Below are 15,619 nucleotides of genomic sequence, written 5' to 3'. Positions count from 1 at the left end.
ATATATGTATATGTTTATATATATATATGTTATATGTATTCATATTTGGCAAATTGTTTTTGGGCTCTTTGAGTTTTTATGAATTTGTTGTTGCGATTGTGTCACATTTTAATGATTATTATTATTATAATATTTGTTTTTTTATTATTTTTTTTGCTCTGCATACTCTTCCGCTTCTAGCCAACTCTCACGCTCCTTGCGTGTGTGTGTTTGTGTGTATGTGTGTGTGTTTCTACAGATAAGATATCATAACATAGCACAGTCCAATGTTTGTTGGGAATTAGAGCGAGGGGGGGGGGGCTTACCTATATAGGGGCTCTGTTATAGCATAGGACGCGTGCTTGGCAAAAAAAAAAAAGGAAAGGAACCTTGACTCTCAGGTGTCTTCTTGTTATCGAAACATTGCTAATGCAATTGAAAAATGTTTGCCAGTTGCAAATTAGATAACAAAAAACGTAACGAAACTAAAGTATAGAGTATAGATGTAGCGAATCGCTTTCAAATATATTATCTAGTCTTTTCTTTTGGCAAAAGTTCCTCAAGCATATTTCTTTTAAATTATTATTTATCAATATTTAGAAAACTATTTGCCTAAACCTTAATTGCCCAGATGCTGAAATTTTCACTATAGTTACCTTATCCATCTTAGTTTAAATTCATTTGAACCGTGTTTCACACTTTTCGGAAAATCCACCCTTCTTGGTGGAAATGGGGAATACCCGTTATCGTAATTATAAACCTATTTATAAACCTATTTTAATAAAAAGCATAGGAAATATTTAGAGAGTTTTTAGCGAAAACTAAACAAGAGTTAGCTCACGAGCTTCTCCAGTCCCAAGCTAAAATATACGCTTCTGCTTATAATATTAAATTTCCCCGCAAATCATATATATATATATATAAAGCTAGACTCTCAACTGCCAGATCTGAGATAATAACTGGCAGGCGCCACACTCAAGCTGTTTAAATTTCTTTTACATCTGATCTCCGATTTCGAAACGGTTTCCATTTCAACCAGATCAAAAATGTCATCGAATGGCGGAACTAAAATCAAATGTGTTCGCTGCGGCTCAATGGCAGCGGCAACGACGCGTTTCGGGCGCGTTTTAAAACGCGGCGCTGCGCGTGTCGTTAATTAAGTTGAGATTTACGATTTGAACAATGCGTTGATTGGCTCACATTAACACTAACCACATGCAGACGCAGACACAGACCCCAATCCCAAACAGTTGATTAATCTCTGACGGAATGAAAGTGAAATGCGGCAAGAATTTGAGAATTCGGTTTGTGTTTGCGATGCCAAAAACTGAACTCTATAAAGCCAAATTCTGAGACAAGCTCAACAAAAATGTATAAAATATTGCTAACTTGTGTGGCAAACGTGTTCATAAATTTGAGTTTATTATTTAATTATTATTATTATTATTTTTTTTTTTTGGCGCTGCCATAAAACTGCAATTCATGAAAGGTCTCTGGCAGTGTGTGTGTGTCTGTGCGCGCGATTGTCATGTCAAATGCTGCCCGTGAGAGCTGCGATAGCAGCTTCACAACTGGTTTTCCAACTCGTTCAAAGGTTCATTCATCCAAAATAATACGGAAAAGTTTAAAATTTGCATAAATTACTTGCAGTAAATCGTAACAGCAACAACAACAACAACAAATTGTTGCTAATTGCGAGCGATACATTTTAATGTTATTAATTTAAGATGCCTCATCGAAAGAAAACCACGAAACCCAAGCAACAAAAAAAGTGAATCACTTCAGCAGCACTTTAGTTGCTAATGGAGTTTATATAAGCTTTATATATATACAAATCATATGCTATATAAAAGGCACAATATACATAAGAAAGATAGAGAGAGCATTAGAGAGAGAGAGATAGGGAGATAGATAGAGAGAGAGAGAGAGAGAGCACAAACATATTTATTTTGATAAACCCAAACAAAAATTTGCAATTTGCAATATAACACGTTTGTATTCGCCTTAACTGAAAGTTTGAGAATCGCATAGAAAGGCGAAAGACGAAACGTAGCAAAGATCTTTACTTGCCTTAAGGCAACTTTCTCACATTTCCTTTTTGTTATTATGAGCACTTTCTTCGGCCATTTGCCTAATGATCTGTAGCTTTGGCTTTAGCCGTGTCCCCGCTAACTTTTGGGCCAATTAAAAATGGCACAAATGTGCGGCCAGCTTCTAATTGCCAGCAAGAACAAGCGGAACAACGACAAGTCTTGACACACATGCTGCTGCAGCAGCTGCCACAAGCGATGCATCCTTTTTTGCTGTCTGCAGAAATCGCGTCTAGAATTTCCTTCCTTCCTTCCTTCCTTCCTTCCTTCCTTCCTTTTGTCTGGCTGTTGGTTGGCGCTGTCTTATTGTGGGCTGTGCTCAAGTGCGGCTGACCCAGTCAAGCGGCAAGCTGCAACACCGCAACTGTTTAATTGTTGCAGCAACAAACTGTGTTAAGTTTTGACCCCGGGGCAAAGCATTTTTTTTTCGCACTTGCCACCGCCTGTGTCCGGGTTGATTAGCTCATGTGCCGCCTGCTGCCTGCAATTAGTCACTGTAAGCACTTGTGCAACTGCCTGGCTTTACTTTTTTTTTGTTTAACAAAACAAACAAACACACACACACACAGACAAGCTTATTCCTGTGACGTGCTATTTTGATTTATAGCTGCCTTTGCTTTGCCTAGTTTTTTCCTCGCATTTTGTCGGCCTTTAAGCACTTAGAGCACTTTTTTTTTCTTTTGGCAATCTAATCGCTTGGCCAGCAGCTAAGTGGCAAGCGGCAGCAGCAGCCGCAGCAAATGCAGATTTCGATAAGGCCGCCGCATTGATAAGAAGCAGCAGCAGCAGCTGCGCCAAAGCCAATAAAAGAACAGCAAGAGAAAAGAACTATAGCAACATATTTTGCTTAAATAATAGAATTAAATGAAATAGTCAAAAAGTGACATATTCTAGGCAAAATTGTTTGCGAAATATATTAAATAAATAATCAACTTTTTATACCCTTATAGAGAGTATAAACATAAGAGGAGACATTTGAAAATATGTAGAGTATATATAAATTCTTGATCAGCATGAATAGCCGGCTTGATATAGTCATGTCTGTCCGTACCTCCCACCGCGTGTCCTTCTGCCCAGTCGCCCATTCGTCCTTCTGTCCGACTGTCTGTTTCTATGAGAACTACTCTCTCAATTCGAGAGCTATCGTCTTGGAACTTATCATAGGTCCACCTTTCTGTTGCAGGCAGTAAATCTGTGGGAATCAGCCGAATCGGATCATGTAGGAACGATTGGTCGAAAAGTAGGTTCTTAGTTGCAAAACTTGATTGTATATCAAGCTATCTTGATCAATTATATAAATTATATATTTAAACTCTTAATTCTCCTGATATGCTCTCAGGCTCTGGGTTCCAATTTCTTATTTCTCTTTTATTTATTTCGTTCAATATTTTATTTATTAAAGTTACATGAGTTCGCCATGTTTCCAATTGGCATTTCTGACATATTTGCGAGCTATGCATGTTTTAAGCAAATTGTTTTCTTTTAAATATATATTTACTATCACATTAAATGCAAATACAAATATAATTTCCATTTGAAAATCAAAAATAAAATCAATAATTGCAAATTAAGGATCTATCCGATACATTCACATTCCCAAATGACGCGCAAAAGTATGCTATAAATTTGTAATTCAAGCGCATGAAGAGCTGCGCGTGTGTGTGTATATTTGTGTGTGTGTGTGCGCGCGTGCCTGTGTGTCTCTGTATTTGTATCTTTGATGTTGTATCCGTGAGTTGAGCTCGTGTTGCATTCGCTTTGTTTATTAAATTTCAAATATTTACATGGAAATTCGATTCGAATCGCGCTGTTTAATTAATGCATATAATAAGCTGCTTATTACATACACACACACACACAGCACACACACAGCTGCACACACGCGTTTTGGTTCAATGCTTTAATTGCTAGCTGCCCCCAAATGTCTGCCCCTCGACCCTCCCTTGACACACGCTGGCCTGCCCAACCGCTAAGCAGCTTCAATTATTCATGTTTTTGTGCTTTACTGTGACGCATTTCTCTCCTTTGTTGCGCTTGTTGTTGTTGTTGTTGTTGTTGTTGCTGCTGCTGTTGTTGTTGTTTTTGTTGTTGTTGTTCCTGCTGCTGCTGCTTGGGGCTTCAATGCGGGTCCTTATCGCGTTTGGAGGTTGAGCTTCGATTTGTTGCGTTTAGTTTCATGTTTATTTGTGTTTTTTATCATTCGCCCTTTCACTTAAAATATGAACTGAGTAACACTTGACGCTCTTTGCGCCTGACCATAACTCAGCGGTTAATGCCTTATAAAGGTACCCATATCAATGCTGCCTTTGTTTGTACCCACAAGAGATCAGCATTGAGCGCAATACAACAATATTTGACCTCATAGAGTTTGCCTGATTAATGTAAATATTTGTCGTTGGCCCCTAAAACGGATTTTGTGCTCAATTTTCTACAATTTTTAATTAGATAGAAAACTTTTTGTTTGTCAAATAAATATTTGTTAATTGATTGATTAGGCAAAATAAAGTTCTCTTTTTAAAACTACGTTTAAATAAGTTGATATATAAATATTTTAGTCTTTTTCTCATTCTCTCTTATCCTCGTTCTGGTGGCATGTGTCACGTGTCTCACTCTAAAGATTACAGTAGACACCATAAGTATATGCCTTATCATATACTTATTCGATATGCCCTTAAGCATTATGCACATGTATTTAGACGCATATATATATATATACATATTTATGCCTTATCAACCAGTTCTCTTTATTCAAATCTACGACTAAGAACTCTTACCTTAAAATTTGCTCACGACACGTGTCATATTCCAAACTAATTATGTATTTTAATTGCTTTCGGTTAGCTGAAAATATTTGCCAGTAAACAAGTTTTTATGCCCACGCTCAATTGTCTGGCACTGTGTGCAACGCTGCGTATGCGTAATATGCATTGCAAAAAGCGACTCTATCTGACTAATAGTCGTAGAACCCGCTGCCCAGCAGCTACAATGACTAAGTCGTAGCTTTTATTCGCAACTAAGTGCTCAACTTCTATTGTACTAAGTATATTATATGGTATATGTAGTGCATTTATCGGCTCAGATCGTCGCGTCATCTGCACTCTATCAACAGAGTATCGATTCATTGACAGACAAAAACTCTTTTCGTATATCTCTTGGTTCAATAATGAAATATACAAAACGCACGCACGTTCCATATAATCATTGTCGTATTGGGGTTTTTTTTTTTTTTTGGTTTTTTTTTGAGTAGTCCTGTGCCCCTATTTGGTTGTGCGTCAAGGTTGCCGCACGTGGAGTTCACTTTCCTGCCCCAAAAGCCCGGGCCCAAGCCCCCCAATAACAATTTTGTTCACCCCAGCTGGCTGGCCAGGGTTGAAAGCTGAAACATATTGCGTAGGTCGTCGTTGTCGTTATTGTTGTTCTTGTTCTTGTTGTTGTTGTTGCTGCGTGAGGCTCGCTCATTTCTAAGCAAACGTTGCCTTGGCAGCCGCTTTCTCCTGGCCGGAGGACAAACAAGCCAAGCAAGCTGGCGACAAAAGGACTAACGACAGCCGGGACGAAGCGGAGCAATTGAAATTCATCTGCCTCGATTTCCGGCACTCGCACTCGGAAATTTGCGCTTTCCCGCCGTGCCAGCTCCTGCTTGGCGAGCAACAAGAATTGCCATGTTTACACAGTCAGACGCACAAAAAAAAAACACACACACACACACACATATTGCCGTGTATCGACTACTGGAGACTGCTCTGAGATGTTGCTCGCGTTTTGTGCCACGTGCCTTGCCAGTAGCCACAGGCGTCTTTTGTATTTTATATCCTGTAGTTGAGTGCCACATAAAATGGGTATATTAAGGAGTGTGTGCCATAAATAAGCTATGTGCTTAAAAATAAACATGTCAATTGCAGAGAACAGCACGCCATATGGCAACAGTTGCATAAACAGCGTGACAATGTTAACAGACAGCTTTAAATTTGTATTGCTATGCGAACTTTAACAGATCATGGAAATGTCTGTTAGAGTACGCTGTCAACATAGCAGTGCAAAACAGAATGAACAACTGTTACTAACAGCATGCCTTAATGCTTAACAGTATGCTCTACTGTTTATGGTATAGTTTATGGTAAGGTTTGTAAGCGTGCACAGTTAACATAACAGTACGGGCAAATGATGTTAAGTCATTGTCATCTGCTTAACAGTGGACTATAAGAGCATGTCATCTACTTAACATTAGAGTATGATAGCTTATCTCATGTTAATAACAGCTTGTGCACAACAGCAGGCACATTACATGTTAGTTACAGCTGTTAGCAATTATGTTAATATGTATTAACTGTATAAAAGCTTTGAACACAAACCAAGTATGTAAACGAGTGTTATCTCAAGAGAATCATATACCTAATCGTTATCTGCAGGCAACACAATTTTATGATGTTTCTTATGTGAATAGTATATAGTTTATATATATATATAATAATATATAGTATAATTATGTATTATATTATATTACTTGACATTGCGTAAAACTTTTATTTATTTAATTTTTTTTTTAATTTTGCTTTTAAAAGAAAAGCAAAAAGTTTTCAATTTTCACTTTAGTTTCATGATTTGTCGTTCTTTGAGGAATATAAAAGTTAGAGAACGTGTGTTGCGTGGACAGCCTAGTGATTGCGTGTGTTTTTACGTGTATGTGTGTTTGTGTGTGTGTGTGTGACACCTGAAGGACATCAAAGCGTGCGCAGGCTAATCACGCGTGAGAGTTTGTCCAGCGAGCCACGTATAATAAAGGCCGAAGGCTAACGCCAATGTAAAAAAAAAAAAAAATGTAATACAAAAAAAAAACCTAATAAAGGATTTGCAATGGTCAATGAGCTCGCTGCCAGAACGCAGCAGCGGCAGCAGCAGCAGCCGATAAATTAATTCAAGTAATCTGCCTAATAGGGACACACACACACACACAACCGAACACGCCCATAAAATGGGTCAGCCAGCGCCTGGACCCAAATATTGGTCTCGGCGGTGCATTGAACTTTCGGCACGTGGCCAATGAAGCGTCAACAAGTTGTGCGCCCGCCTGTCTGCTCGGCCAGGCGAACCTTTTGAAGTCAGCGACCAACTGGGTTAAAACCGAGTTAGGCTCAATGCTGGCTTTCATAGTTGATGTTCACCTGTTCACCTGTTAATGCATGCATATTAATTTGCCTCCTTTTACTCTCTTTGCAGATACCTGAGAATACACTTTATACTGCAACAAATATATTTATTTAACATACAACAAAACAATCACAAGAGCAAACAATAAATAAATAAAAACAAACAAACAGACAAACAAAACAAACATTTTGCCGTTTCGAGAAGCCGTCCAGCAGTTATATACAGAGCCAACTATATATATATATATATATACATATATATAGAGAGAGCGAGTTATATGTATATCAAATATGCCCAACGTTTGCCAGAGCAACAACAAGGAGTAAGGCAACTGCTGCCTTACATTTAAGCCAACAACAGCAACAACAACAACAACAACAGCAACAATAACAATAGCAGCGGCAACAGGAAGTGGAACAACAACAACAGCAGCAAGGAAATATTATTATTGTTAACAGCATTTGGGCGTATCAAATCGAAATCTGTTGCCATGGGTCGCAAAAAAATTCAGATATCACGCATCACCGATGAACGCAATCGACAGGTGAGTCAAACGCTGCGTATACTTAATATTAAAGTGCTGCAATCAGAAACTTTCTTAGCTCTCCCATTTAGAATTCAGTTCGCGAGCTGACATGTTCTTTTAACTGTTCCTGAATTGTTCTATGAACTAGTTAAAAACACTTGACGCGCTACAGTTCCTTAGCTTAAGCAGGTCAACTTATTTGCCTCGCTTTAACTAGTTCAGAAGAATCAGAAACTTTCTTAGGGTTTTTGCTCATTTCAAAGTTGGTCTAATGCTTTATACATTCCCCAAACTGCTTCTTAATTGTTCTATGAACTAGCTCAAAACATTTTAGTGCCTTACATGAACTCTGTAACTATATTTTGCAGCTCAGCTTCTAGTTGGTTTTTAGCTTGAACAGTTGAACTTATTTGTCACGCTTTAATTAGTTCCAATCAGACATGTTCATTAACCTATTTCCAAACAGTTCCATGAACTAGTTAAAGATTCTTATATGCATTCAGCACCTTGTTTATGCAGCTCTTAACTTAATTAGAACCAGCTGACGATAATTTTATGAACTAGTTCATGTTGAACACTCACATTAACTGCCTGTTGGCTGCCTTTCAGTAGCCCTGTTGCTTTGATTCAAATGAACCACTCGCCCATGATGTGCGTGTCCGGGCGGCTGGCACTTGTCCGTGCAAAGGACATTTGTGGCATCGTAAAGGTTAATGCCTAACCAAGTCGTAAACGCGTCATAACTGGCTGCTCCAATAGCCAACAACAAGAGCAGCTTGCTCCTCTGGCCTTGACTTGGCCATAATCGATTCATTACCAATCGCAGTTCGTGGCAGACTGTAAGGCTAGCCTCTAATTACAGTTGGCATAAATATTTGAACAGCCAATTCCAAACAATTTTGTTAACTTACATTTTTATTTTTACTAACCACTAATTCTCTCTATCTCCATCTCGCTCGCTGTGTGTCTTCCCCGCAGGTGACCTTCAACAAGCGCAAGTTCGGCGTCATGAAGAAAGCCTACGAGCTGTCCGTGCTGTGTGACTGCGAAATAGCGCTGATCATCTTCTCGTCCAGCAACAAGCTCTATCAGTATGCCAGCACCGATATGGATCGTGTGCTGCTCAAATACACCGAATACAATGAGCCACACGAATCGCTGACCAACAAGAATATTATTGAGGTGAGTTACTCGCTACTCGTTATTCGCTATTCGTAACGCGTCACTCCACTGCTCGCTACTTGCTTTTCGTACTCGCTACTCGTCAGTCTTTACTCGTTATTGATACTCGTTACTCGCTATTCGTAACTCGTCACTCCCTGTTCGCTACTTACTATTCGATACTCGTCAGTCTTTACTCGTTACTCGCTACTCATCAGTTTTTACTCGCTACAAGCGTATTCGAAGGTTATCGTTATCGATATTTATCGCGCGGCGCTTGCATAAAATTATTAAATGTCAAGTGAGCTGTGAAAAGCGCAGCAGCCACGCGGAAAATACAAACAAAGCAATAAACAAAACAACAACAACAACAACAACGGGTACAACAATTAAAACAACAACAATAGCTATGCAACTGAGCAACAAAACGTTTCGTTTGGGCCCTAACAACAAAGAAATTATAAGGCATAGGGCCAAGCGGAAGCGGATGACGACGGGAGCGGGGGCGGGGTTGAAGGAGACGCCAATGTATTTTGCATTTCTAATGCGGACATTGTCGCTGTTCTTGTTGTTGTTGCTGTTGTTGTTGCTGTTGTCTTTTGTTTGCTGCCTTTTAAATTGTTTTGTAATGTTAATGCCGCCGTGCAGAGCGTAGACAAGATTTACATAATTTAGCACATCAACAGAGCGGCGACGTGTCAAGTGCCAAGTGCGCACGCCGCCCTCGCCCCTGCCCCAGCCCCAGCCCAGGCACGGCCAATTACGAGTACTTGTCCCCCCCTTGCCACGCCCCTGCACACATCATACACAATTTCCCACACACAAACTCACTCTCTTTCTTGCTCTTTCTCTGGTTGTCATTTGCAGAAAGAGAACAAAAACGGCGTCATGTCACCGGATTCACCCGAAGCGGAGGCCGACTATACGCTCACCCCGCGCACCGAAGCCAAATACAATAAGATCGACGAGGAATTTCAGAATATGATGCAGCGCAACCAAATGGCTCTTAGTGGTGTTACGGGGGGCGGTGGTGCCGGCGGCGCCGGAGGCGGAGGCGGAGGTGGCGGCGGTGGAGGTGCACCGAATCGAGCCATGCCAAATACAAGCTATACAATGCCAGTATCGGTGCCAGTGCCGGGCTCCTACGGTGAGAATCTGCTGCAGGCCAGCCCACAAATGTCCCACACAAACATCAGCCCACGTCCATCGAGTTCGGAGACGGATTCAGGTGGGATGTCCTTAATAAGTTAGTACAGTGTCTCGGGTGCACAATTTTCATTTATTTCTATTTCTGTTGCTGTTTTACGTTTTGAGTTAATCGTTACTCGCTACTCGCTACTCGTTACTCGTTACTCGTTAATCTTTAATCGTTACTCGTTAATCGCTACTCGCTAATACGTATTATTTTGTTTCTGTTTTGTGACTTGTATTTTGTTTCTCTTACACCAGACCCCCTTCCCTCGTTTTGAGGAGCAGTTTAACTATTTAATTAACCTTTCAACTCGTTACTTATTGCATGCACAACTCGTCGTTTAGGCAGCTAATTTCGATTTAACAATACAGTCTCGACTATTTGGGAATTTCTAACTTTATCTAATCTCTAACATTGCCTGCAATTTGTTGTTTTTGTTGTTGATTTCGAATTGTTCTGTTTTTTTTTTCGTTTTTTTTTTTTTTTTTTTTTTTGAGATAAACTGATTAAAACCTTTGCATATATTCTTATATATTTCATACATTAGTCTATCCATCGGGTACCATGTTGGAGATGTCAAACGGTTATCCACATTCACATTCGCCGCTTGTGGGATCACCCAGTCCAGGTCCCAGTCCTGGCATAGGTGGGCATAATGACAATATTCATATTACAATAAGGGTCCCTAACATACACACACACACACATACACACTCACATAACCCATCCAATTAGCTGAGTTTTAGTCCAGCCTGATTTAACTGTGTTACACGCCCTGCCCCGATTGCGGCCCCTCTACTCCCTAATCGACACATAATCATAGACGGATTCAATGCCAGCCAGGGCCAACTCCTACGAAACGTACTAAACAATTAAAATCCCATTTTTGCAGCGCATCATTTGCCCATTAAGCAACAATCGCCGGGCAGCCAGAATGGAAGAGCTTCCAATTTGCGTGTCGTCATACCGTCCACCATAGCGCCGAATATGTCGGCGACAGCGGACGATGTCGCCTATGCAGATGTAAGTTTAACTATTTAAGAGTAGTCTATATATCTTAATAAAAAATTCGATATTTTAGTGAGGTATTCTTAAGTTCAGGTATTTGTCGCAACTTGACAGACTCTAAGTTCACTTTTCTTACTATACAATGAAAGTATCTTACATTGGAACTCTACCAGTGCCTTCGTTTTACAACACTAGGCGTCAAAATAATATAGGTTTTATTTTGTTATGCAACACTAGACATCATGCATTATGCAACACTGTACAATGGTAGTTCAGCCTTATATAGTTTCTTTGATATGCTAATGTTATACAACACTGTACAATATTACTTATGGAATTTTGCCATTAAATACTTTCGTTATCGCTACAGTAGATATTCTATAGTATAGTGGTTTCTTAGTGTTTTTTTTTAAATACTAACGTTATTCAACACTGTACTATATGAGAGCATTCTACCTATGAAATTATACTGTAGACAGCATTCGTTATACTCTGAAGAATTCTTTTGTAGAAATTTCTTTAGGATGCAGAAGTTATAAAATACTGTACCATATGATAGCATTTGTTTTTGTTATACAAGACCATAAAGTTAATGAGAACAATATGTGGCAATATAAAGTGCTGGGCCCAAATCGATGTATTCATGATTAAAATTCGTATCTATTTGGTAAATTTGCAGCAGCGCCAGAGCCAGACGTCGCTGAATACGCCGGTGGTGACGCTGCAGACACCGATGCCGCCGCTGGCGAGCTACTCGTTTGGGGCGCAGGACTTTTCGCAATCGGGTGCGATGAGCGCGGACATAATGGGCCTGCCGCAGTGGCATCAGGGTCTCGTGCAGCACACTAGGTGGGTAGTCCAGGCCCCGAGCCCGGCGAATAGCAGCAGCAGCAGCCCCAGCAGGCAAACACTTAACGGCGACCAACATCATAATCTGCCTTGCAGTCTATCCCATCTGGCTGTCTCGAATAGCACACCGCCGCCCGCCACCTCACCCGGCTCCATTAAGGTCAAATCGGAGCCGCAATCGCCGCCACGTGATCTCTCTGCCAGCGGCAACGGCGGCAGCGGCGGTGGCGGTGGTGGCGGTGGCCATCAGCATAACAGCAATGGCTCCACGGGCAGCGGCTCCAGCAGCAGCAGCAACAGCAGCAATGTCTCAACAACGGGCGGCGTCCTTACCGCCATCAATGCCATCACACAGCTGGGCGGCGCCGGCGTCGGCGGCGGGGGTGGTGGGAGCAACGGCAGCGCCGATCAGGCCACCAATCTGAGCGTTCTAAGTCATTCGCAACAGCATCTGGTCATGTCCAATTCGCGGCCCTCGTCCACCGGCCACATAACACCGACTCCAGGTATGTTCACAAATTCAACTATTACCAATTTTTCTCTGTCAGCTTTTTCCCGCAACGATGTTTCGCTTGCAAATTAAAAAGAAAAGAAGAAAAAAAAACCAAACAAAATTTATATTTCTACTAATTTAGAGCCAACTTTTTGTGAATTGTGTTTTTTTTTTCGCGGCATGTTTTTTAATGCTATCTAAAAAAATAAATGTAAATCTTGTGCTTGGCTCAAGCGGCGTATGCGCAATGTGACAATGTCACGCATACGCCGCATGAGCCGGCATTTAGTATTGCAGCCAGAACTATTGATCGATTTCTGTACGCTCTTGCTGCTGCTACAAATTTCTTGTTCGTTTTTGAATTAACCAACAATTAACAACAACAACTATATGACAATTTTTAGGGCATGATAAGTATGAAGGATATCAGTACCGCGCGCTTATGGGACATAATCCTAGATGGAATTTTGCCGGTAAATTGGCCAAACACACAAACCAAATGCATAAGAAAACGAAATAAACATTCAAACACACGCACATACACACACACGCATATTTAAACAGTTCGACATACATTATTCATACATATGAAATCGAGAGCTGATGGGCATTCGATAACCAATATCGATAAGTGTAATCGATGCCTTCACAGCAAATGTTAAAGTCGATTTAATAGGAAAATTATTCGCAAATTAATTAGTTATCAATCAACTTTTGTCAGCTGTTCATAAAATGTCTTAATTAATCGATTATTTTTATTATCAATCATTTAACGCGCTTTATCGATTGTTTATCAGCTCTGACACACGCACACACACACATGCACACACGCACACACGCATACACTGCCAGCAAAGTCTGTCAATCATTTTATGATTTTGCAACACATTTACCCAACGACCGAATCTCAACTCTAGCAATTTCTTTACTTTTACAACACTGAAAATTGAAATGCCCAAATAACTAACCAAAGCCTGAATTGTTGTTTTGATTTCTTCACTAACCGCTAGTTGAACGAAATCTAACATTTGCGCTAATTTAACACACACAGACAAATGCACACTCAACACACGCTCACACACACACACACTTAAACCGCAAGTTGCCAGGCGTTGAATGCCATTGCGTCTGGCCCTAAAAAGCCCGCCCGCCTGCTGCCCGCCCGTGCCACACACATTTACAGTCTGTGCAGCTCGAACTAATAGTTTAACAGATTTTATTATCTTGAACGCAGGTGCGCCCAGCAGCGAGCAGGATGTGCGCTTAGCAGCAGTTGCTGTGCAGCAGCAGCAGCAACAGCAGCAACAACAACAACAGCAACAACAACAGCAGCAACAACAGCAGCAACATCAGCAACAACAGCAACAACTAAGCGACTATGATGCGCCCAATCACAAAAGGCCAAGAATATCTGGCGGCTGGGGCACATAGCCGGCACGTGGCGCTGCTTTAAGCAACTATAAGCTACAGCCACAACAACAGCAACAACAACAACAACAACAACAACAGCAACATCACAACAGCAACAAGAAGCCAGTTAGCAACAGCAACAGCAACAACAACAGCAGCAGCAACACAAGCTGCGACAATGATCTGGTCATGATGCCGCCGCCGCCGCGCAAAGAACGCACGTTTCTCAATGTGTCCAGCTATGGGCGTGGCAGCGGCTACGACTGCTTCAGCCAGCAGCTGACCGTGGGCTATGCTCCAGAGCAACATCAGGCGCAGTAGCGACAACAGCAGCAGCAGCAGCAGCAGGAGAGCACATTAACGTTTCCAGAGCCGTGCAATAGTTTTGAGTAGTCAGCTGGAAGCGACAAGTTTTGTTATTGGTTTTAAATTTTAAGCGAAAAAACAAGTGACAGTGTCATATCTACAATTATTGTCTAACTTATAGTTACATATATATACACACACACACACATATATACCTATATGTATGTGTGGTAATAGTTATAATTTTAAATTAACTATACAGAAACACACATACGCCCATATATATATATATATAAAAAAAAAGAAGAAAGAAAACAGATGAAAATTATGTGTAAGTTTTGTGCGCAAGCCGTAGCTAGTTAATTAAACCATAAAAAATTATATAAATTAATGATAAAAGGTAGGTACAGCAAAGTTTTGCAGGCACTTGGTTAGTTGTTAGCGTGTGTTGAGCTGATTTAGTTTAATTCAATTTAATGTTAACTTTAAGTCAACAACAAAACCAACAACAACAACAACAACAGCAACACACACAACATGCGTTTATGTTTGTACATACACACACATTTTGGTTCAATAAGTTCTGAAACTGCATAAAAAAATTTAATTCTAAATTTATTAAAATTAAAAGATACGTAATGCATGCAAGTCATATGATATGATATATATAAGAAACATATATATATATAACTATGAGGGGGTCAAGTTTTACAAACTAAGCACGCAATTGTATAATCCGCCTGAAAGTTAAGAAAACACACACACACACACACTCCCACACACACACACACACACACATGAGAATGTACTCAACAACATGTTGCACTGACGTCTATATTTTTTTTGTCTATAATTTCGTTTCCTAATTAAAGTGCAATTTATGATTATGATTAAACCAGTTTTTCACACACACACAACGCTTGGCAAAATGCAATTGATTAAATATTTAATTTAATGCAACGACTCAGTTTAATTTTAGTTTTCAAATATAATTTATAATTTAAATGTAGCTCTAAGTCTTAGTGGGAGCGTGTGCGAAAGTAAAAGAAGTAAAAAAAACTTGATTTAATTATTAATTGATTGTAATTGTAATATTTTGGTTTAAGCAACGCGTCTGCTCCCTTATTTGATAGACTTTATATATTCTCTTTCATTTCTAAGCAAAACGAAGTCATAATTTGTAATTAACCTAAATGTGAATTTTTCTTTTCGATTTGAAGCGTTCTATTCAAATTGTTGAGCCTTAAGTTTCTTTTTGTATTTTTTACATTTACGAATTACAATTTCAAATGCAGTTTGTGAAACATCAACAACAACAACAACAACAGCTACAACAACAACTACATCTACAACAACAAAAACTCAAAACACAAAATATAATTTAAATAAAATGATTATAAACAATTTTAGTTGCTGTTTATTGGTTTTTCCTCTTTTTCTGTTATTTTTTTTTTGTT

General features: G+C 39.9%; 2 protein-coding genes across 3 annotated transcripts in view; both read left to right on the top strand.

Moving 5' to 3' along the window:
- LOC115760972 (myocyte-specific enhancer factor 2-like) overlaps positions 1–13,892 on the top strand; it is a 58,682-nt gene extending 44,790 nt beyond the window's left edge. Inside the window, exons 5-12 of one of the 2 annotated variants that reach the window (XM_030702574.1) lie at positions 7,287–7,761; positions 8,722–8,925; positions 9,772–10,150; positions 10,989–11,119; positions 11,784–11,953; positions 12,050–12,459; positions 12,851–12,919; positions 13,660–13,892. In XM_030702574.1, the coding sequence (XP_030558434.1) occupies positions 7,708–7,761; positions 8,722–8,925; positions 9,772–10,150; positions 10,989–11,119; positions 11,784–11,953; positions 12,050–12,459; positions 12,851–12,919; positions 13,660–13,877 (1,635 nt within the window). In that variant the 5' untranslated portion in view covers positions 7,287–7,707 and the 3' untranslated portion in view covers positions 13,878–13,892. Of the gene's footprint in view, positions 1–7,286; positions 7,762–8,721; positions 8,926–9,771; positions 10,151–10,643; positions 10,743–10,988; positions 11,120–11,783; positions 12,460–12,850; positions 12,920–13,659 lie in introns of both variants that reach the window. The other variant, XM_030702573.1, reaches the window with a different exon arrangement.
- LOC115760716 (putative uncharacterized protein DDB_G0294196) lies at positions 13,881–14,199 on the top strand (the record flags this gene model as incomplete). The annotated part of the gene is made up of 1 exon (XM_030702184.1): positions 13,881–14,199. A coding segment is annotated over one exon (297 nt), but the record flags the coding sequence as incomplete, so codon positions are not given.
- Positions 14,200–15,619: the final 1,420 nt, after the last annotated feature.

This window comes from Drosophila novamexicana, unplaced genomic scaffold (assembly GCF_003285875.2).
Source record: "Drosophila novamexicana strain 15010-1031.04,08,12 unplaced genomic scaffold, DnovRS2.1 tig00000462-arrow-pilon, whole genome shotgun sequence".
In the NCBI taxonomy this organism is placed as follows: Eukaryota; Metazoa; Arthropoda; class Insecta; order Diptera; family Drosophilidae; genus Drosophila; species Drosophila novamexicana.
This window is presented reverse-complemented; position numbering and strand designations above follow the sequence as displayed.